Genomic DNA, 22,926 nt, shown 5'->3' with positions numbered 1-22,926 from the left:
CTTGTACCATTTCCATCTGCTTGTCAGTGCATTGCTTGTTTTGTATCAACCAGCCTCTGCACTTGGATTTTACTTGTAAGTCAGAATAAGCTGTATGAATTTATTGTGTTGGTGCCATTTTTTAACAGAACAATTCTCTTGTCTAGTTATTACTCTCTCTCTGGTATCTAATTTAGCAGATTGTTCTGGATTTGTTGGCCAGAGAAGTTGCACATTCTCCACACTTGAAGGTTTTCAGCATCTGACTGGATAAAGCTGTGAGCAGCCTGATTTGATGTCATAGTTGACCCTGCCTTGACCATGAGGTTGGGCTCATGGCATGCCTTCCTGCACACATTATTTTCTGATTCAATGATTTAGGCTTTTCTACAAAACATAGCTGGACCTGGAAGGAAGTTTCAGGGTGAATTATGTGGTCTACTCAAGTGCTTTACTCTTTGAGGCCCCTGCATCCTGCAATCTGCAGGTCTCATCGTTACTAGAACTCAAGTAGTTTTGAATAAGCTTGTAGAGTTAAACATCAGAAATTACTAACTTAACTTGGCTAGGTACAAAGAGCCTGAAAGACAGGACTCTGATAAGAGATTGTTCAGAAAGCTGAAGAAATTTTTATGTGAATAATGTTGAAATTGATAAAATATAGCAGGGATAATTTTTTTTGGAATGTGCAGATTTTTATTCTTCTTCATTGTGAGGTTTAACATTACAGTATTAATATCTGCACTGATACATGACGCAGCTAAGTTAAAGCGGCTGTTCAGAAATAGCGTTTGCTCATCCTTAATCTTAGTTTTGGTCCATAAAAAAAAAAAAAAAGAAAAAAGGCAGTGTAAGTCAAAAGCTTAATTCCATGGGATACTTAACTAAAGGTCTGTGCTAGAAGAGAACAAAGGTGCTTGAAATCAATTCCACATTCATACTCCTTAACCATTCTCTGCATTGTCCAGAAGGAAGGTGGTTTTCCTGAAACATGCCTTCTGAGCAGACTACTATTTTTTTTTATTCTAGCTGAACCAGGGCTCAGAGGACCCTCTGAAGCGACCAGTGGTGTATGTGAAAGGTGCTGATGCTGTCAAGCTAATGAACATAGTTAACAAGCAGAAAGTGGCACGGGCCAGGATTCAGCATCGCCCCCCACGGGTGAGACTTTCAGATCCTTTCTCTGGGTGTCACAGTGCTGCTGTTACTGCAGGCAGGGCTTGCTCACTGCACTGGGGGTGAAGATGTTCTAATATATGCATTAGTGCATGTGAAATTCTGTTGACTTAAATAAACTGTGTGACCGCACTGTGGACAAGCAGCTGGACCTGGTGTAAGTATAGAATCCACAATGTGGCATCTTCTGTGTTTCAGAAGGAAACTTTTGAGTATATAAATGGCTAAAAAATTCACACAGTAGAAGTTTTCCTTTTTCTTGTTTAAGTAACTTAGTTATTGCACACTCCTGATGGTTCAGTTTTGTAAGGCAGTTTGCTACATAATTCTATGTAGCATTTTAAACATGGGTTAAGTATGAGATAATCTGATTAACTATGAGATTATCTGATAATTGTAATATAAAATAGATTTTCTAATTTTTTTTTTCCTAACACTCTACATATGGTTTACAGAAGAACAAAACTAAAGGTCATCCATGTCCCAGTTACCACTTTGGTTTGTTTGTTTTATTTTTTTTTAATGGAATCCTTCCATTGAGAAGTGGGCCATTTTTTGAAAAGTCAAATGTTGATTTATCAGTCACTTACATTCATAAGTAATCCAGTAAGCTATAAAAATTTGTTTTGGTGTGATTCACTCAGTTAAAAAGCCTGGATTTTGCAGTTCAGAAATTGTAAACCCTGTAAACCTGACATCTCATGACTGGAATTCTGTGTATTCATTCACTTGCAGTGGCACACGAAACACAGGTTTTGTCTCACAGAATCCCAGTTAATGAACAGAACAATGTGTACTCTGACTGCTGCCATTCTGACTGTGTACATTCAGCAATGAATGTTCCATGAGAAATTAGAAAGAAAAAACAGCTTTGAGTATGATCAAGGAAGGAAAAATAATACCTTTATTTTAATTTTTAAGCAACCCACGGAGTACTTTGATATGGGAATTTTCCTGGCCTTCTTCGTGGTTGTGTCTCTTGTTTGCCTCATTCTTCTTGTCAAGATCAAACTGAAACAGCGACGTAGTCAGGTAAGAGCAGTAGTGGGAATTCACCAAATGCTGAAAGTTAGCTTCTCTTACTTTGTCCTAAAATGTGCTTGCAACTTCCAGAAATGCAGGATGCTGACTTACAATAGCCGTGTTGGTGGCTCTGTGGTTTTATTCATGCGTGTAGGCCTTTGGAAGAACTTGGAAATCTCTTTAAAGGAGATTTACCATTGACCCATGATGTTAGTTCAGTTAAATCCTGCAATGAAAACTGTACAGAAGCAGTCCACTTAGGCACTGGGAAGAAAGAACATTTCTGGTTGCTCACAGGTTATCAGTAGCACTGGTATACTTCTAAATGAGTCCAGATTCTTGCTGTTGTATTGTGGAGAGGATCGAAAGTAAATCACAGATCTTTTCAATAGGATAACATCTATTGAAATGGGAGGGGTTTTCAAGGTAAAAAGTTTGGTTAGGAGAAATTCCAGGTGACATACTTAGAGTTTGCCCTGGAGGAAATGATATAGCTACTTTATAACATTTACTTTTAATCCCTTTCTCATGTATTGCTTCAGGTAATATGGTGGTAACAGCATACTGGGGCATTACAATCAATACTGACACATAAAAAAATGTTCTTGGCCAAGTTTTATATGTTGACTTGAGTAGCTGTTGCCTATCAATTGAGAAGCTGCAGTGTATCCCATTTCTAATCATCCAGTTCTAATTCAGAGTAGTTTATCATTCTCACTTCTGCATGTGGCATACATTCTTTTCCATGAGGCTTCTGATCTGAATTCTAATTAGCCTTCTCTCTATTTAATTTAAGAAATTATACATCATTTGGGCCTGACATGTTCTGTAAGATATGTTATGGTGGTGTTTCTCTGCTATTACACTCTAGTCCCTTACACAGCAGCATTGGTTTTTTTTTTTCTTTTTTCTTTTTTTTTTTTTCTTTTTTTTTTGTTTCTTCTCATGTAGAATTCCATGAACAGGCTTGCAGTGCAAGCACTGGAGAAAATGGAGACCAGGAAGTTTAAGTCCAAAAGTAAGGGACACCGAGAAAGTAACTGTGGAGCACTGGATACACTCAGTAGCAGCTCCACCTCTGACTGTGCCATCTGCTTGGAGAAGTACATTGATGGGGAGGTAAAGGATGAAAGGTTTCTTCACCACGGGCTGGGAACGTAGGTGGTTTTAGCACTGTGGTGCGTGGCTGGCTGTTGGGGACATTCTGTGCTGAGGTGGTGCCACTTGTCAGTTTGATCACATTGAGCAGCTAAGTTGGCCTCAGCTGCATCCTGCAGCTCTAAATTACCCGTGCTGCAAAGTGAGAGGTGAGGGATCCCATTTGCAAGTTGCTACCTTCAATGTTCTTGTATTTTTGAAGAACAAGTCACAAAGAAGGCAGGGTTGCCTCAGCACTTGGTTCTCTGGGTATTTTTTGCAAGTCATACACTAAGGTGATGATGTGTGCAAGCTCTGTTGGAGGTAAGGAATATCCTTAAGGTTTTGCTTTTTCAGGATTTGATGGCACCCTGTCTGAAAAATATCAAGTACACAGCACTGGGAAACCAGAGGAGAAGCAAGAGAGGTCAAAACGTTCAGGGACAGTTTTTTGACTCCTCAGTTACAATCACTGTATTGATGTCAGGGCTTGGTGTCCATGACAGTTCAACCCAGAGGAAGCAACAAAAGGGTGAAATAGAAAATGGGCTCCTTAAAATAAATAAAATAGAGGCAATCAATATTCACAGCTGTCAACTTCCATTAGAAAGATTATGTGAGGAAATTTTATTTTGAAATTATTCATAAAAAAGTCATAATTTTTAAGGCAATAGAAAATACCAGCTGCATATTTGAGTGCTGCAAGGTGCAAATAGAAAGTTAAATGAAATTAGGTGATGGGAAATTATTGATAGCAAGGATGCAAGGTAGACAGCTGTACAAACTGCCTGCAGAGGAAGTTCAGGTATTAACTTCAGCTTGATGTCATAGACATAGCAAAGAGCTTCACATATATCAGGGATGGGTTGGGAGCTGAGCACTGCTATTCAGGAACAAGATCTTGATGCTTTAGGTAGCTTGAGAAAGCAAATTGGTGGCAATTTAACTGCTTTGTGGCAGTTAGAAAGGCAAATCAAGGTCTAGAAATGAGATGGGAAAGTCTAGAGAACTAAACAGAAAACTTTACACCACAATGTAAGTTTAGTCATGTTCTCACTTTGAGTACTGTGTACTTCTGACCTCACCTCACAAAAGATACGGAGTGGAAAGAAGGTGCTTCAGGAAAGGGTGGTCACAAAATGATCAAATATTTTGAATGGTTTCTGTAAAAAAACCCAAATGATTGAGTGGGCAAGGACTCTTTAGACCCAGATTGCCTGGGGACAGGGGAATACAAAGTTGTGTGGTGTTTCTCCACCAGGAGGTGGTAGCCCCATGGAACTCCTTGCCCAAGCATGTTAGAAATTGAAAACCTAAGCTCATGGGGAGACATGAGCAGTACTTAGAGGAAAGATTTGTTGAAGGTTTCTGAGATATCCATCAGGCTCAGGAAATCCTGTGAACAGATCATAGCTGAAGGATAAGAGTCCTGGGCAAGGGGAAAAGTATCATATACACTGTATTGGTTTTGCTTTTACCTGAGTGTTTTCCATTGCAAATAATTGTAGGAAAGGTACATCATTACTCCCGATTTCTTTTTTTTAAGTTCACTGAATATATTAAGGAAAACTTTTATGATGGCCTTCTTAAAGGTGTTGGGTCATAGGGACATACTATAAAAAGTGTCCTAAAGAAATGTCCCATATCTGCATGGAGTTCTAAGGTGCCTGCAGGCTATTCTTTTAGAGGCAGCTGAGCACTAGCTGTTGTGCTCTTGACTGTCTTTTTTTACCTTCTTAGCCCTTCAAGTCTAGGAATTGCTCCATTTAATAGCCAGGTTGAAAAAAAATAGGAACAAGCTGTGAAAAATTCACTTGTTAGGAAGAAGTACATTTTCATGGTGCTTCATCTGTTCCTGTAGGAACTGCGTGTCATTCCTTGCACTCACCGATTCCACAAGAAATGTGTGGATCCTTGGCTGCTGCAGCATCACACCTGCCCTCACTGCCGCCATAACATCATAGGTAAGTGCTGCAGCGTGGATGCTCTGCTGTGTTGTTTATTTCAGACAGCTTAAAAGATGAAATAAAAAGTGTGCCTGTTTGTAAATCTCCTTGGAGCTCTCAATCCTGACTGTAACATAGCCCTGGAAACAGAGTCAGCCCCAAACTCTCAGAGAGCAGCCGAGTGCCCCTGGCATAACCTTGGGGTGGGGATGATGCCCAGCTGAGGGCAGTGTTGTACAGCCCTGAGTGCAAGGACACATGGAGGAAAGGGATGTGTTTTCCCTTGAGAATTACAAAGAAAACAATGTATGGGCCTTTATTTTTCCATGATGTTGTAACTTGGAACGTGGTTTTCCTTACTTGCCGTCTTCCTGCTTTCATTTCCTCTGTCTTAAGAAAGTTTTGTGTTGCTGCACATTTACGTAAAAATGCATAAAGTGAAAATTTGAGCAATGACTTCCAGCCTGTCTCAGCCTCTGCAAGATGAAGCAAAAGATTTTGTATGTATGAGAACAGTATCTGAAATAAATTCACTTCTTTTGCTTTTTAAGCAAATACATTTGGGTGTTTCAAAGTTTTACAGACATGCTTTTGACTTCTGTTTTGCTTTTATTTCCTTCCATGTAAAAAATTGCTGCATAATGTAATTACATGGAAAACAAAAATATGCTTTCTTGCATAAAGTATATTCCCTTTTATTCCCTTCTAGTTCTACTTCTCCATTCTTATTTCTCTCATTCAGAACAGAAGAAGGGGAGCGCAGCTCCGATCTGTCTGGAATCCATCAACCCAGCGCGCAGCCGGCAGCAGAGGGTGATTCTGCCTGTCCATTACCCGGGCCGAGTGCACAGAGCGAGCCAGATAACGGCGTATCCCACTCGGACCAGCATGGACCCCCACGGGAACCCCATCACCTTACTGACAGTTGAGCGACACGGTGAACAGAGCCTCTACCAAGCCCCTTCCCCAGCCTATATTCGCAGTTATCAGCCTATTCATTTGGACCATGCTTTAAACACACACCACTGTAGCCTGGAGCACAGGGCTTACTCTCCAGCTCACAACTTCCGAAGACCCAAGTTTGGTGGACGCAATTTTTCCAAAGCAGCCTGCTTTTCCCGATACGAGACCATGTATCAGCACTACTACTTCCAAGGCCTTAGTTACCCTGAGCAAGATGGACAGCTTCCAGCTGGCATTTCCTCAAAGGGTCCTTCCCGTGCCTTTCAGCCTGGTAGCAGCATGCTTTTCCCTCCCGTGGTACATGTAATGCCCTCATCCCGCTTGGAGAGTGGCAGTACCTCCAGCTTTAGCTGCTATCACGGTCATCGCTCAGTGTGCAGTGGGTACCTGGCTGACTGCCCTGGCAGCGACAGCAGCAGCAGCAGTTCTGGTCAGTGCCACTGCTCCTCCAGCGATTCCATGGTTGACTGCACTGAGGTCAGTAACCAGGGGGTGTACGGGAGCTGCTCCACCTTCCGCAGCTCTCTGAGCAGTGACTATGACCCCTACGTTTACCGCAGCAGGAGCCCTTGCCGGGTGGGTGAGGTTGGTGGTGCCAACAGGGCTGCAATTGTGCTCCTGGAGGGCCCCCACCAGGACGAGCTTCCAGCTCACAGTCACGGTATGGTGGGTGCTGACTGCCGGCCTGTGCCAGCTTCTTCCTCAGGGGACCAACTGTCTAACTGCAGCATGGATATGAACTATAGCAGTAATTCCTCACTAGAGCACAGGGATCCAAATGGCACTACCTCAGAGGGAGGACCTGAGGCCGCTCCTGGTGCTGCCTTGGATGTTAAAAGGAACTGGAAGAATCCAGAGATAGCAGGGTCAATTTCGGAGCAGGCGTGCGCGTGCTGCTTTGAATTCCAGCACTCTGCCCTGGAGCCTAGCAATGGGACAGCTGACTGTAGTGCACTCTTCCTTAGCTCTCCACTGTGGGGGACATGTGGCCAAGGAATTGAACCACAGTCAGGGAACACCCCAGGCTTGTACAGTATTAACTCAGACCACTTACATAGGACAGATGGGGTAAAATATGAGGGGTTGCCCTGCTGCTTCTATGAAGAGAAGCAGGTAGCCTGTAGTAGCAACAGTGGCAGTGGAGGTGGTGGCTGCTATACAGAAGACTATGCAGTGAATGTGCAGTACACGCTTCCCGACGACACCTTGCCAAACTGCTGTAAGGGTGTTTGTGATCTGGGTCAACGCATTCCCATAATTCCTGAAGACAGAGACTGTGAGCTGATTGTACCACCAGAGCACCAAGGGACCCACATAGGAGGCTGCAGCTCCTGGGAGGGAACACCTGAGCTGGACACTTACCTGCACTGTCAAGGTATTGGAGAGGTACAGGTCGAGAGGGAGGTGTGCTACGAGGCAACATCGTTCCTGCGGCAGAACTATTCTCAGGAGGATGAAACTGGAATGCCCTTTCCCAGTCCCACTCTGAGCTCCCAGAAGCTTATGATGACCACAAAGGCCACAGGTAACATATGTGCTTTTTTTGATTACTTGCTACCTTTCTGTGTTAGTGTATGAAATGCTGCCAGCTACCCAGGTACCTGCAGCCATAAGGGTTACTCCATCCTTCACATAAGAGCAGGTTATTGACTAACCAGTTGCCCCAGAGTATTATTCCTTGGTTACCTGTGCTCATTTGGTCATAGGCAGAGGAAGAGAAGATGATAACTTACTAATTAATCCATGATAACTTACTAAATTAACCCTATAAAAGCTTTCATGCTCATCTTTTGTGGGGAGGGGCCCCCATTAGAGTTCCCACAGCAAGGGACACTCTGTTAGTCATGGCAACTGTGGTGAGTTGCCTAAGCAGGCAATGCCACTGTGAGAAACAGCAGAATAGCTGAAGGGTCTTTTTTTTATTTTAAAGGTAAAAATCTTGTAATTACCATAGAAGAGTATGTGGGGAAGTCTCTGCTGTAGACATGGACAAGGGGGAAAAATACCACTCACAGAAAGAGGGGGATATTTCTTACTTGCCTTGCCAGGGTTATTTTAAAGGGTGTTCATAGAACTGCAAGGTACCCTAGTTTGGAAGGGACCTCAGGCCCTAATCTAGTCCAACCCCCTGCTCAAAGCAGAGCCAGCTCTGAGACCAGACCAAGTTTGTCAGGCCAAATGTATCCAGTCAGGCTGGATAAACCTTCAGGGACACAGAGTGCAGTCCCTTTCTGGACTCCTGTGGCTGTGCTTGACTGCCATTACGGTCCAAAGATTTTCCTTATATCCAGTCTGAGCATCTCACACTTCAACTTAACTTCCTCACCTCTGGTTCAGAATGCATGTCTGTGAAGACTGTGGTTTCATCACTGGGACAGTCTCCATGCAGGTATTGCAAAGCTGCTAGGGATGCCTTTACTGCAGGCTGAGCAGCCCAGATCCCTCAGCCTCCTCACACCAAGTGCTCCAGCCCTCTGAGCATCTTGGCTCTGTGAAACTCCAGTCAGTGAGTGTCTTGTTCTGGGGGCCCCAAGGTGTGTGCAATATTCTAGATGCAATGTTCCTTAGTTTTCTTTATCCTTCAGGTGCTGGATCTCATCCCTTGGAGAGAAGCCAAATCAGTGACTAGACCTGTCCAGATGATCCCAGATGGAGAAGCGGAGCTTATCAGAGACTCCAAATTCTCATGGACTTAATTTTTTTTAAGCTTTGACAAACACACAAAAGTGGTAATGTGGAGAAGTCCTTCCCCTACTTCCTCTGTGTTCACATCAGTTTGATTGTCTCCTTTGTCCCTCCTGCCTGAAGCCTTCAGGCCTTGATTTGTGTGCAAAGCCCATGTGGGACATGGTGTGGAGCATTTCTGAGCTCTAGTGCCATTTCTATATTAATGACAAAGTGTTATTTATATTTTCTTTTTAGAAGTGACCTCTTGCTGAGAGGTAATACAGTGTGTTAAATAAGCCAGGCTATGTGTAGATGCTGTTATCTCCTACTTGAAGGAGTCCAGCCTTTGATAAGCTCAGGGCTACACCTGCCTTAGAAACCAGATAGCACCTTGAAATATAGTAATCCAGAGGGATACAGCTGCTGAATGGATGCTCAGATACTGACTAATCCCAGTAGCAAATCCTAGCAGCCAGCAAGTTATGTGAGTGATTTTGAGGGAGGTGAAGCATTGGACTGTCTCCTTTCTCCTCTTCCCTTCTCCCCCCTTTCATGCTGCTCTGATGGTTTGGCTAGGAGGGTGTCCTGCCATTAGGATTAGTTTCAACAGAGTGGGGGTAAGGAACCTGATAGCTCAGAATGTTCTCATCCTCACTTCCTGTATTTAAACCGTGGACCTCATTGTATCTTCTAACCAGTGAAGAATGCTGGGGACCTCTCCCTCAAGTAGATGCTCCAACAAAGTGCTTAGAAAAGGTATTACCTTTGTAGGTAATGAACTTTTCCTTCCATAGGAAGTTTTTCAGGCACCTGTAGCCCCTGTTACGGCTGTGAGGAATGCTGGCATGTGCAGGAAAACAGAGCTTGCAGTGTGCTCGCAGCTTTGCTGGCTCATTTTGGAAACAGGGTTTCTTGTTTCCTTACAGGCTGCAAGCATGCCTAAGGGAAGCAGTGCTTGTCACCTTTTGTGTGTGTGGGAAAGTGAGGGACTTGGTTTGATCATTGTTTTCTTCTTTGCTGTGGTTGATGTAGCTTCCATAGATTGATCTGTTTTAAAGGTTTCTTGGGCCCAGCCGGTTGTGCTTCATTTTTGTCTTGTGTACAGAGTGCTCTCTGTACCCCATCAGCCTGGGCACATACTTTTGTTCTTGTTCTTGTCCTAGTGGGGATGTTTGTTATCATGAGATAATTTATGTCGTCACTTCTGATAGCAATTGTTTCCTGTGGAAACAGCAGCTTCTGAGTAAGAGGCTACCATAGCATGGGTGAAATTGCCTGTCATGCTGCATGTGCCTGAGGACACAGTGTCATCCTGTGGTGTATTCACAGCAGGAATTCTTCTAAAGGGAAACTAAGTATTTCATGCCCACAGTGCCAGTCTTCTGAAAAGATTTATCCTAAGTTCAGTACACTTTGGAGATACTTCAAAGACATGAAATGGAGATGTACACTTCATATTCTGCCAAAGCAATGTCCTTGACAGCACTGGGCTGGTTGTGAGAGCCAGCAAAGCTAACTTGTATTCTCTGTAGTCCCAAATGAACTATTTTAAAACAAGGAAACAGATATAACAAAGAGATAAGAAATAACAAATACATTAATCTATTTCCTTTTGCTTTCATATCCAGTAAGTTAGGAAAAAAATTCCATCTAAATCAATTCACATTACATCTTTTCAGTCAATAAGCACCAAAATTCAGCTGTTCAGAGAATTAATACAAGGCAATATCTGGATATAAGATTAAAAAAAAATCAATAAACACATTTTCTGTGTATAAAGCTTATTAAAAACTTATTCATTCTCTGAATGACTGAAGTAAGTGGTATGTGTTGGGAGAACAAACTCTAAAGGTTTGTGATTTGGGGAATTTTTTTTTTTTTATTTTTATGTCTGACCCTCTCCTTCCTCCACTATAAAAGAAATGCATTGTAGACGCTGTGGTATACCAGCTTGGTTATTCTGCTTGGTGTTTTGTGAGGCACTGTAAAGGCCACCTAAGATACACTGTAACTAAAACAGCATATTGTGATAAGAGTGGTTCTTAAAGATTGGAATATTCTGGCTCCTGGTGATCCCAGATGTACTGATCACACATTGTGGAAATCTCTGCTGGTACAAGTCTCTGCAGGCCATACCACAGACACCCTACACCTGCCTTCTGTGCTGGGTCTGACATTTAACATAAAACTCTATGTGCAGTGCAGACTTACAGGCTAGCTGGCCATGATAGATGGTTTTTATAACAAAATGCCTTTCTACTACTTACCTGAACAGTTGTCATTGTGTTTGGCTCATGAGGCACTATTTAAAATGTTTTTAATTAAAATTGTCTTATAGCACTTAAAATTGTTTTGTATAAAATTTGCTGTAAAGATTTGTAATATGGTCAAAGGGCTCTTTCTCCTTCATTACCATTTTTAAAAATGTTTTAAAAGCTAGAAAGAATCTTGTATATATTCTGTATATGTATAGCAGCACATTTCATGTATGGAAATATGTTCTCAGAATATTTATTTACTAATATATTTATCTTAAGCCATGTCTTATGTTGAGAGTGTGTGACATTATTGTAATAATCACTGAAAATCACTAACACGAGGCCCTGTAAATACATGATAATTGCACACAAAGATTTTACAGTACTTGCCGACCAAAAATGATTTAAGAGAAGTGTAGTTACTTGCAGTTTTGTAAGAAAGTGTACAAATGTCTGTATTAAAAGAAAAAAAAAGGCAAAACCACACAAAAAATACAGTTTTATTGCATATACATGTGGGAGTTGTCCTTCTTGTTTTGGGGGAAAAGGACATAGGTAACTGTTCTCAAAAGTATAGTCTTAGATATACTGAGATGAACTCTAATAAACAACATTTTTTCCTTTTTTTTAAACAGCAGATAGGTGGATATGTATATGCCTTTACACAGCACACCAGGTATTGGGGAGCAGTGGGGGGCAGGTGTCACACAAGCCCCTGAGCCCCCCAGGCACATGAGAAGTACCACACCTGCCAAAAGAAATCCTAATTTATGTTTGGAACCTGCCTGTTCCTCGTGTCAGGGGAACTTAACTCTGTTGTTATTTCAGCTAAAAGTAATTTATTGTCCTGAAATAAAATTGTTTTGAGAGAGCATGATACAGGTGGGCACAGCTGGGTAAATCACAGCTTGAATAGTCAAGCTAGATCCAGGTCCTTGCCCTGGATCGTGGAATCGCTGGTGCTGCTTAATGCAAATCAATACTTTGGTACTCGTTTTGTCAGCAGGGAGCACAATTTCATCAGAGATGTTTATGCAGGCTCCAGAAGAGGGGAGCCTGGGGGGGTGTGGCTCCATGTGTGTATGTACATGTGTATTTATGTATGTTGCTGTGTAAACAGTTCACCTTCTGTATTATTCATTTCCCATCCAGTGATACACTCACAGAGCCTCTTCCAGGATTCTTCTCCCAGAGATTTTCACCTGGTAATCCCCTGGACTTTCCCATCTCTCAGCCATGTTCAAATGCACTGTAATTCAGTCACCTCAGGATTCAGCCAAGAAATGAGCCTTACTTCTCTCCAGCCCTCCTTGTTTCATATGTGGTAACACCATTTGGGATGATAGACTGTTCAAGGCTATTATTTTATAGGGGACCCTTCACAGCATAAGGAGCAGTTCCCATCCTGATCTCAGGTACGATGGAAAAAAGTCTGGTCTGTGTGGGGAGACAGGCACAATAATGGAGGAACAACAGGAGCAGGTGCTTCCCAGTTAAAGTATGTGCCCCTTGTTTTGCTCAGTGAACAGAGTTTGGCAATTGCAGTGATTACTGATATGCCTTTTATATGCAAATTAGTTCACAAAACACGTGTATTTTTACAAATAGCATAAAACCCCCGTGTGTGGGTGGCTGGTAGCTCTTATGTTGACAGGTCACATCTGAATCTCCCTTCTATTCCCTCCCTCCCTCAACCCCCCTGTTTGCTGTTGCTGGTGTTCTGGTTTTTAATGAAGAAAACTGCCAGCTGATTGTGCTTTTAAGAACAGGACATGCCACCACCCTGAGTGTCCTGTAGGCACAGAGTTTGTGGTGATTGGGATGGGGCTGCAGCCCAGCCTCACCCCCAGTGGGCACAGCTGTGAGCAGCGCTGGCAGCAGCAGCCATGGAGTGCCCAGGTGTGCTGACCAGTCCCAAAGGGAACAGAGGGCACACAGGTGCACTGCATGAACATGAGGGTATAAAAGGCTGGGCTAAAGACCAAGAAGGGCAGATGCTTGCAGACTTCTGAAGTAATATGATGTTACTCTGTATGGGCAGGGGCCTGAAGCCTTCTGAAGTTGTATGGTGAGTCTATTGTGGCTGTGCCATGTGCTGTGCCACTGTCCCACAGGATGATCAGTGAGCCCGTGTTCTGTCTGTGTGAAACACAGCGGTGAGCTGCTGGCTGAACTTGTGTGTGGTGCTTAGCTCTGTGTGGTATTCTGTTTACTCCTTGTTGTGGCTTTTCAAAAATGACCAAATGTAAATATTTTCTGTCCAAAATGGACATTTGGATACTTGGCAAGGGGGGGAGGTTCTTTTTACTTTTCAGGTTTGATGCTTAAGGAACAAATTTGTGACAAAATGAGAGTCCTGTGGGGCACCACAAACCTCCACAGAACCTCGACACAGTAAAAAAATAGACAAGCAGGAGCAGATTATTCATAGTGGATTGTACATTATTGTAACACTTGGTGTTTCTGTAACACTATCTGCAATATTGTGTGCCTCTGTCAAATCCTATGACAGCTGTTAGGTAGTGTTGTTGTTACTTGGGTAGTGTGAAGAGAAAAATGCCCTTAAAAGGATGGCCATGTTCATACCCTGTGGAGCCAGCTTGGCCTAATTCTCTGGCCAGGGAGACAATAGCATACCTGAAACCAGATATTTTATCTTGCAGTGAAAGCACCGTGCTCCTGTGACTTAAATGCTTCATAGAAAAGTGTCTCTTTCAGAATAAAGAGCACATTTCCCTTGTGGGGAATGGAACTGCTGCTTAGGAAACAAGCAAGAAAAAAGAAGGGAACAGTTCCCAGAAAGAACCAAAGTGCCAGAGTCTCATAACTGGAATGGCAAGAAAGGAGAGCAGAGTAACCTCCCCTGTGTAAGGGGAGGCCAGTCCCCTCTGACAATTGTATTTCTAAAAGAAAAACGAGTCTTCACATGAAAAGCTGGAGGCAGTTTTGGTATTTGTCACTGGTTTTCTGGTGTTTACATAAAAGGTTGCTGAAGGTTTCTTAAAATGTAGCATTATTTTGGCCAGGAGGAATTAATTAGAGAAAGATGAATCTTGCAAGAAAATGGAAACAGCATTACACATTGCTGTATTTTCCAAAGCAAACCCTGAAAGAGTGTTACAGTTTTTAAAAGTTTGAAAACATGTAAACTGAAAACTTTCAATTTGCTGTTACCTCAGAAACTGTGTCTCAGAGCAGTATCATACTTTATATGTAAAGTAATCATTCTCAGCTCTAATTACTCTCTTCTAATATGGGTAGCAGGCAGTGCTCTTGTAATCTGCTGATGAACTGCAGCAGTTTCTGCCTCCTTTATTTCAAGTTTATATACACTTTAGTCATCCTAATTGAACTCCTCCTGCACAAATATGCTATATTTATTTTTTCATAATTATTATTTACAACCTTTACATTATTGCTGAATGCAGGGTGAACAGTTACAGACACAGCGCATACTTCAGCAGCGAGTCATCTCAAATTTGATTTATTCTGGTTTCTTGACAGCCTTATGTGGTTCATGTGATAGCTTTTGGATTAGGAGCAAAATGTCTTTAGACTGAAGTTCACAATGCCAAATTTCATCCCAAAGCACAGGTGCTCAGTAAATTTGAGAGAGTCTGAGTGGCGTGAAATGTGTGTGTAGTGGGGATGTGTTGTTTAAAAAAAAAAATTGGTATGGTCTGAAGGCAATTGTATTTTTCACTGTCAAGGCAGCAGAATTGCTCATAAATGTCCAGAACAATATTCAGGTGAAACTTATCAGTGAACAGTATTTCATTGGAAGATTGTGAAATACTGCTGCAAGGCAGCAAGAACTAGTTGGACAAGTTTTTGTCAGGAATTGTTTTTGTAGTTCACCCTTCCTTTAGGCAAAGTGGTGCACTAGAAAACTCTGTTCCTTCCCACTGCCTGAGAGGGCTTGTTAAGCAGAAGATGAAAGTGGAATAGCTGCTTAAGCTCAATCACTGGCAGCCGTGTGTCTGCTGATGTGTTCGACCTGCAATCATCCAGGCTGCAGGTTCAGTGCAGTTTCCAGGACTATCCATACAAATCTCCTATTTATTCTATTGTCAGGGGGGGGTTGGAAAAAACAGACTTTAATTCTGCAATCCCACTGGTTTGTCTGTATGAGCAATGTGATAAACTTCCTCAGCATTGCCCCGGCTGTAGAAAATCTGGCAGAAACAAGTCCTAAAGAAGATTATGTTAATGCTTGATTGAAAAAGCAGATTACATGTTTGATGGTAAAAATCATCCAGAATATATGCAAATGAATTTGCAGAATCTTATGAACAGCCTAATACAATTACAGGCTAGAAATGAGATTCAAAGGAGAAAAGTGTTTCTTTCTTACAGCAGTTGTTTTATCAGCATCTATTCTGTCACAAAGCTGAGGCTGAGTTCCCCTATTCCCAATGTCTTTCTATCATATATACCAAAGAAGTATCTTTGATTTTTTTTTTCCCTATGGTTACAGTGTATAGAAAATTTATTTTTCCCAGAGTGTAAACTAACATCTTTTCTTCCTATAAAATGTTAGCAAGATAGAAGCATAATATGCTGTATTAAATAATGCATTTCCTATACATATACAAATATATATATATTACTATGATAACACATCACACATTTTTACATAACAAAGTCTCTATTTTCCCACAACATAACAATATTAAGATAAAAAATACATATAAAATCACATAGTCAACAAACTAAACTAGTTTTAAATGTAGATTTTGAATGAGGGAAGGCACTTGTCCAGCTGGCCCCTTTGGGGTGCAGGGTGAAGGCAGCAGGCTCACCTGGCTGCTGTGGCAGTCCCAGCAGAAGTGCTCACTGCCCCAGCTCCTGGCACACATCTGGCCTTGTCCCATGGCTTATTCTCTGCTTAGCTGTGCACTCGGGGAGCTCTCAGCTCATCTCCCTGTGCAGCCACCCAGTGAGCGAGGTCAGAGAGCTCAGCTCTCCACAGAGTAACTCGGGGAAGAAAAAGCCACAGCAGTTTTTGACCTGATCGTTTATTGCACCACTCCACAGCTGGAAACACCAACACCAGAGTGAGCAGCGGGCCAGAGCAGGAGCTGAAATCCGTGTCTATGGGGAGGCAGCTCCTCAGCGGGGTTTGGTTGCCAAATCAGTTGCTTTTGACATTTAGCCAGTGCCACATTTGCAGCCTGTCCCCATCTTGAGGGGACTGCTAGGCAGGAGCTCAGAAGGCTCCAGCTCACATACAATTCCAAACAAATTCTTCTGCAGTTATTTTCAGTTAGTTGCAGAAAACGGTGCAGACACCACCATCCTGAGGCATCCCTGCTCTCCAGCTGCCAGCTCTCAGCTGGCTGTGTGTAGGGGCATTTCTTTTGTGGGATTACAACACTTGTGCATGGTCACTTTTTGCTTCTTTCTCCCCCAAACCCTTACAGCAAAGATCAAAACATGCTGTGTTAGTGGATAGCACATCTCTTGGCCATAAATCAGCACAGCCTGAAGTGTCTGCACTAGCAGTGTGTGTGACCCTACCACATTTGCAAAAAATCCACACTGGAGATCTACCTGCTCTTCATGGTCTCAGCCCTGGAAAGTAATAAGTGCTATTTTTGGGACCCTGGCCATGAATTTCCATCCATTGCTCTGTGTGCTAGCACTAGCAGTATCTAGAATCAGCCAGTCTGGAAAATTCTCAGGGGGGAAGCATGATTTCTTCTATGCTTTTATCAGTGTATTACCCATGCACTAATACTAGTCCTGTTTACTGTTGCCATGACCAGTTAATCCGCTGTAAGTGCTGGTTTTATGGGACTTCTGTATATAAATTAGATTAATGCTCCCCATGAAAGTCCCATAAAATACAATTTTATTTTAAAAATATGTCAGGAGCTAAGGGAGCAATGCAAAAATCTCACTTCTTGAATTCTCTAGATTTTTGCATTAGTAGCATCAGTATTTGTTGCTGTTTGTTATATTTTCTCTAATATTATAGTGAAATTCTTCACTAATGAAGAGAAGTGTAGCATTCTGTATTTTTTCTTTCTGCAGTAGGTGTAAATCAGTCACCAGGTGTTCCTGATGTTTTTTCAGTTTATCACCATTAGGTGACTGCTTTATGAATGCCTCTCTGACAAAATGTTTAACTTGCATTTGATAAGGCAAGCAAAGCTTCATCACTTTGTGATAAGCACTATGTGCTTATACCAGCTCCTGTGATTCTCTGCCTGGTTTCCTTTAGTGCACCAAATTAAGGATTCTCAGGAACCAACCTGCTTTGTTTTGCTATGAATTTCTGAGGTGAACTCTTTCTCCACACAGCATGATGCAAAACCTTACTTTTAAAAATGGCAATTTCAGAACTTGTGTTGGATCTGAAACAGACAATGGTTTTTGGTCCAACATGATGACACATAACAGAGAACCAGCCTATTTTTTACAACTTGTCCTGTCTTCATTTTAGCTAATACTGTAATTATATTTTCCGGTATTCTTTCCAGCAGTTCATGCAAGGAAGTACTAGATGTTCCCATGCTATTCCATTTTTTATATAAACAATTCCATAATTGCTGGCTTAGTAAAGTCTGGTTTCTTTTAAGCATGCAATTGTGATATTGTTCAGCTGTCTCTAGCACTCATCTGTGGTACATAAATCAAGCTGGATTGAATTCAGTTCAGGTAAAAGACCAGACCTACAATGGTAAGGTACAATATTTCACTGCTTAATTCTTTGATGCCCTGTTTTTTCAGTGAAATCTGTAGTTCTCACAAAAAGGAGGGAGTTACAGGTTAAAAAACATAAGGGCAGATACTAGAATCAATTCAAACTCAGTGACAATTTTCTTACTTTTCTTAATTACCTTTTGTAGATGCACTTAATAGATGTTCTCCAACTTCAGATCTGGTATATGCAGACCATTGTTATATATTCCAAGTTAACCAGAATTAGTGTAGTTTCATGGTTCTCAGTGAACCTCCTCTAACTGAGTTTAAGGAGCTGCCCACTGTAAACCTTTCCAGTCAATTTATCTGACATTTGCATTGCCAGTTTTTCCTAAATATCTTGCTGGTCTGAACTTGCTGAGGCTGAAAGACTCACTGCTGATCCCTTGGAATCACTTGTTTCCCACTTGTGGTGGTGGGATGAGAATTCTGAGTATTGTAGATGGAAGGCCAATCTACCAAAGAGGAGAAACAGTTAATGCTGTCTGTTGCAATCAAAGAAAATAGTTCACAGATCAGAACCCTACTGATGTTTTAGTTCTTTGACAAGTAAGGCAATTACCTTAAAAATTCAGCTCAGTTTTAGTGTTGCAGGCAAGGAGACACTTCTCCTCACAGGTGAGTGTCAGGGCAGCTGTTTGGTGCACGTTCAGCTGCACAGCCTGGCCCAGCTGAGTTGGTGATAGCAGCCTACAACTTTGTCAATAGTTTGGGCTGCTGGGATCAATACATGTGACTTCAAGCAAAAATTGGTTAGTCACTGATAAAAATTCAGTGGATATACCCAGGATGAATGCTGGCTGTCAGGCTGGAGTACAGTAGTTTTTTAAAGGATCACTATGAACATGAACAAAATTATCCTAAATATCAGTGAATGGTGGGTCAGATAGAGTAATTTAAAAGGATTCAATGCACCTGCAGGTCTTGACCTGGCAAGCTCTAGTCATTCAAAATGCATATTTGTAGCTGACTCTTGTTACGGAGGCATCCTTAAGTTGATTTTTTATGTTTGCATCTCTGCTTGTAGACACAGGAACAGAACATGCAGAAAGAGCACTGAGCAACCAGGCTGATCATTTTTCCAGTCTTTGATTCCCATTCTGCTGTACAGTACCTTTGAGATGTGTTTGCATCAAGGCAAATAAGCTCTGTTTGCTGAACAGGTTAGCAGTACCCCCCTCTGTCTTCAGCCTTGAGAATAAAAGGACTGAAGTAGCCTGATCTAAGACAGTGGTACAGGCAAGAAATCCTCAACCTGTGAAAACCCCTTCAGTTGCCTTGGGCAGGGGTACAGGACATTTTGAATTTTATGAGTTTTTACATCTATTTTAAGTGCAATGGTTTAAAGGCAGTAATTAACAGCACTACAGACTTGAGGAGCACCAGGTATTTGAAAATTATTGCTGCAATTAAATCCATTGTCACTGCTATATCCAAGAGAACAGCAGATAGGCAAAGTCACTCAAAAGCCTTTGGAAATGGACTTTTTGGAAAACAGGTATGAGGTTGGGAGGAAAAAAAAAAAAAAAGATTAATCTCAAGTCACCTGGATTCTAAGGAGATGAATTCTTGCAAAATAAAAGACACCTCAGTTTCCCACCAGTGGGTTGCAATCATCTTGTTGATTTCGAAGCTTTTTCTTGAAGATGGATATTGATGTGGATGGTTGGTAAAATATACTCCAGATCTCCCCAGCAGTAGTGACATCACTGCAATCCTCTGTTTCAGCTGCAGCTGGAATCTGGTGGGACCTGGGAAACAAAGAGTTAATTCACTCTTGTGTGATGTGCTTGGGTAGCTGTGGCTGTTCATATGTCTGCACTGGCAGTGCTCACAGCTTCCACTGCATCTGTGACACTTCTTTCTACCTGCTGTGCAAAATGCAGGTTTTTGGAGTGTTTCTTGATCAAATGAAAACTTGGGTATCCTTTTGCCACCCTATGACAGCACTGACATTAAGCAAAGAGGACTCTACAGACTAGTTGTTGTTATTATTATAGTTGCTATTAATACAGATTAATTTCCTTGTATATTTAAGCATGTTTGTGCTATGTAAATACAATATTCAACATTTTGATTTGCTGATAACTCACCTATCATTTCATTCAGTGAGCGTCCATCTAGAGGGCCCAAAGTTTACTTGGTAGGAGTATAGATGTTTTAATTTTTTCCCTGCAAAGTATTATCATAATTTGACCTCTTCTCACTAAACCTGGATGTCTGATAACATTTTCCTCCTTCCTCCTTAAGTACAAATCTTGTCAAATCAAGAGCAGAAGAGATAGTCTAGTAGCAGATGCTATCCTAACTGACTGGAAAGTTTAAAAAATGTGCTTATTTAGGATCTTCTATGATAATAGAAATATGTAATAACTAACTTGGAATATGGCCAATCTGACAATTGGAAGGCAGAGAGGAGCCCCAGGTTTGGTTCAGAGCTGAGATCTTGGTTCTCTGTGGTTCTTTTGCTCACACTCACCTCATGGTAACATGCAGAAGTATCTTTGCTATTATGGCTGTAGCACTTAGGATGAGCAGTGCTGTGAGACTGTATATTGTCCATTCTGCAAAAGAGAAGAGGGGGAGCTCTCAGTACATTCATTTATTTACAGTTTTTATGGTAAGAATATTGCATGAAAGGAACAAACAGCCTTGTGATGCTTTATTCAAATCTGTAATTTGACAATGCCTTAAACCTACAAGAATTTTCTGCAGATTGGTACAAACCATAGAACTGTCAGTCAGAACTGCTTTTTTCCCTTGTGGAACTCCTCCCAATAAAATTGAAAGTTGGCAAAATTCAAAGCATGTACTAGTAAAATTACCTAGGAAAGGAAACAGAAGTTCCCTTCTACCCACTGCCCCTTCCTCAAAGCATTGCCTGTACATGATGATTTGAACAGTATTTTTGGAACTGCTTAAAATCCAAGGGTGCACTTTCTGTTGGTGCTCATGGGTAGTTGAACACTGGGCAGCTTAGGTGTAACTGTGCTAAGTCAGGCATTAGGCTGGGCCTAGTCCCAGACTATTCCTGGGCATGTTCTGCAGCTTGGCTGGTTTGGGTGTGCAGCTCAAGTTTCAGGTTTGGGATGCAGACAGTTTCAGGACTGTGTGAGTGTCCCCAGTGGGACTGGGGCCAGCTCCAATGACAGATGAAAGCAGATGCCCAGAGTGGTTTAGCAATAGGAGAGAATAATAGTGATATTCACCAAGAGTGCATTGCCAGCCTTCAATTATTTACAGCTCAGTAATTTCCTGAATTCAGTGATGTCCTGAAGGTGAGTTCTAAACACATGACAGTTCTCAGTGCCATTTCTCCTACACCCATTAACTTGTCTAGTCCTCTTTGTGTTATTGATGAGGCTTTGTTAATTGGGTCAACAGGGATGCAAAAAGCATTTCAAGCTATTCTAGACTCTACAAGTAAAGTTTGCTCTTTTTTCACCAACTTGAGCCCTTCTGTGGCATACAGGTCACTAAAGCTGATCTCAGTAAGAAGGCTGCTCTGACTCATGTGGATTTTCCCATTCCCACATTTTATTGTGTCATTACCAGGCATGGAGCTGGTTGGATGACTTGGGCTGGTTGTGATGACATAGAGTATCTTTGATGACCGGGCTGCGTTGATGCTGAGATTTGCTTGTTCATTTATCCTCTCTGGAAGGGTGTGATTCACTGGGATCTTGTTTTGATGCACATTGTCCTTCACAGCTGAAAACACAGGAGTATGATTACAGTAACAATCTCTTAACAGGTGTAATTGGACTTTACTTTGTGCTTACAAACAGACAAGCTGCTCTCTGGTTTACGTAAGAGAACTCAAATAATCAAATTATATCTGATTCCTAAAAAAGCCTGTACTTCACCAATTTGGGGTTCTCAGAATTTTTCTGGCAGCTAATTGTTCATCATAACAGTAGGTACAACTCAAGGACCAGAACATTTTCTCCTGATGACGTTCAGCTGGAGAGGAAGAGATGGTTGAAAGGAGCCAAGATGAACCAACGTGCAGATGGATTATTGTTTGTTTTGTTTCCCTTTGGCATTTTCCAATCTGTTTTAATAGGAAGGCATAGAATTGGATTTTTAAAAACCTTTATTTTGCTATTTATGATGTAGCTGACTGGAATGTTCTAAACTGAGAGAAATTTTGGTGAAGCTTTCACCCAGTGAGTAGTGGCAACAAGAGAGATGAAACACCTCTTAGATAAGAGATTAAATATTTGGTCTTTAATTGCCACTTCAGAAATCTCCTGTGTGAATTAAATGCTTCACTGAATGGTAGAAACAGCAAAGGTAGCCTCTTACCTCTATACCTGATAGCAAATCCCTGGGCTTGATTGATGTCATCTGAGAAAAAGTACAAAATGACAAAATCCAAAGAGATGTTAAAGGTGTGAGGAGGCTTGTTCTTGCCATTAAAACGAGCTAGAACGTGGTAGGTGTAACCATCCAGCAATTCCACCATATCTGTAGCATCTTTGATTTCAAAAAGAACAAAGGTGAAGTGGATTTGAGATGCTCCTGGAACTTGTATGGTCCAATAACAGACTTTGCCTGTGCCATACGTGTCAGGAAAATCTGGAGAATAGATCACAGCTGTAGCAGAAGTGTAATTCCCTCCACAGGCACCAATAAGGGCTGTGAAAACAAGAGGAAAGGGAGAAAAATGGAAAGAAAAGGGAAAAAAATGAGGTAATGCATTAATTTGCAAAGTTTTAGCACCCTGTAGGTTCTAATACTTAAATGTGACTTGAAGGTACAGACAGGCTAGGCCAGCAGGATGCACTCTCTGCATCTGCTCTTTCCCTCCCTCAGCACTGGGAGGACAGCTTTTGTTGTCTTTTTTTGGAATACTTATGCCTCATTACTCTGACCTATGCATCAGTCTCGAATACTGCAACTTTCCTTTGTCGTTGCGTGTAACCATGTACCCTTTCCTGCATCCCTGCAGAAATGGGGTAAGAGATAAATCACTGATTCAGAGGCTTCTACTCTACAATTTTTTACTCTCTAGTAAGATCAATTCTTAGGGCGTTTCTGACAACTGACTTAGTACCACTTGTGAG

At 41.7% G+C, this 22,926-nt stretch overlaps 2 protein-coding genes across 2 annotated transcripts in view; one reads left to right on the top strand and one right to left on the bottom strand.

The window, feature by feature from the left end:
* ZNRF3 (zinc and ring finger 3) overlaps nucleotides 1–11,661 on the top strand; it is a 66,853-nt gene extending 55,192 nt beyond the window's left edge. Inside the window, exons 4-9 of the mRNA XM_030286100.4 lie at nucleotides 1,009–1,140; nucleotides 2,077–2,187; nucleotides 3,130–3,297; nucleotides 5,177–5,279; nucleotides 6,004–7,749; nucleotides 8,810–11,661. Coding sequence (XP_030141960.3) covers nucleotides 1,009–1,140; nucleotides 2,077–2,187; nucleotides 3,130–3,297; nucleotides 5,177–5,279; nucleotides 6,004–7,749; nucleotides 8,810–8,853 — 2,304 coding nt within the window. The 3' untranslated portion in view covers nucleotides 8,854–11,661. The remainder of the gene's footprint in view (nucleotides 1–1,008; nucleotides 1,141–2,076; nucleotides 2,188–3,129; nucleotides 3,298–5,176; nucleotides 5,280–6,003; nucleotides 7,750–8,809) is intronic.
* The window catches only part of KREMEN1 (kringle containing transmembrane protein 1), a 29,669-nt gene continuing 18,374 nt past the window's right edge, over nucleotides 11,632–22,926 (bottom strand). The window contains exons 6-10 of the mRNA XM_072936025.1: nucleotides 22,166–22,498; nucleotides 21,410–21,568; nucleotides 20,337–20,421; nucleotides 19,404–19,608; nucleotides 11,632–18,312 (exon numbers count right to left, since the gene is read on the bottom strand). Of these exons, the coding sequence (XP_072792126.1) occupies nucleotides 19,446–19,608; nucleotides 20,337–20,421; nucleotides 21,410–21,568; nucleotides 22,166–22,498 (740 nt within the window). The 3' untranslated portion in view covers nucleotides 11,632–18,312; nucleotides 19,404–19,445. The remainder of the gene's footprint in view (nucleotides 18,313–19,403; nucleotides 19,609–20,336; nucleotides 20,422–21,409; nucleotides 21,569–22,165; nucleotides 22,499–22,926) is intronic.

The sequence above is a fragment of the Taeniopygia guttata genome, chromosome 15, assembly GCF_048771995.1.
Source record: "Taeniopygia guttata chromosome 15, bTaeGut7.mat, whole genome shotgun sequence".
Lineage (NCBI taxonomy): Eukaryota > Metazoa > Chordata > Aves > Passeriformes > Estrildidae > Taeniopygia > Taeniopygia guttata.
Note: the sequence above shows the minus strand (reverse complement) of the source record. Positions and strands in the feature narration are given on the sequence as shown.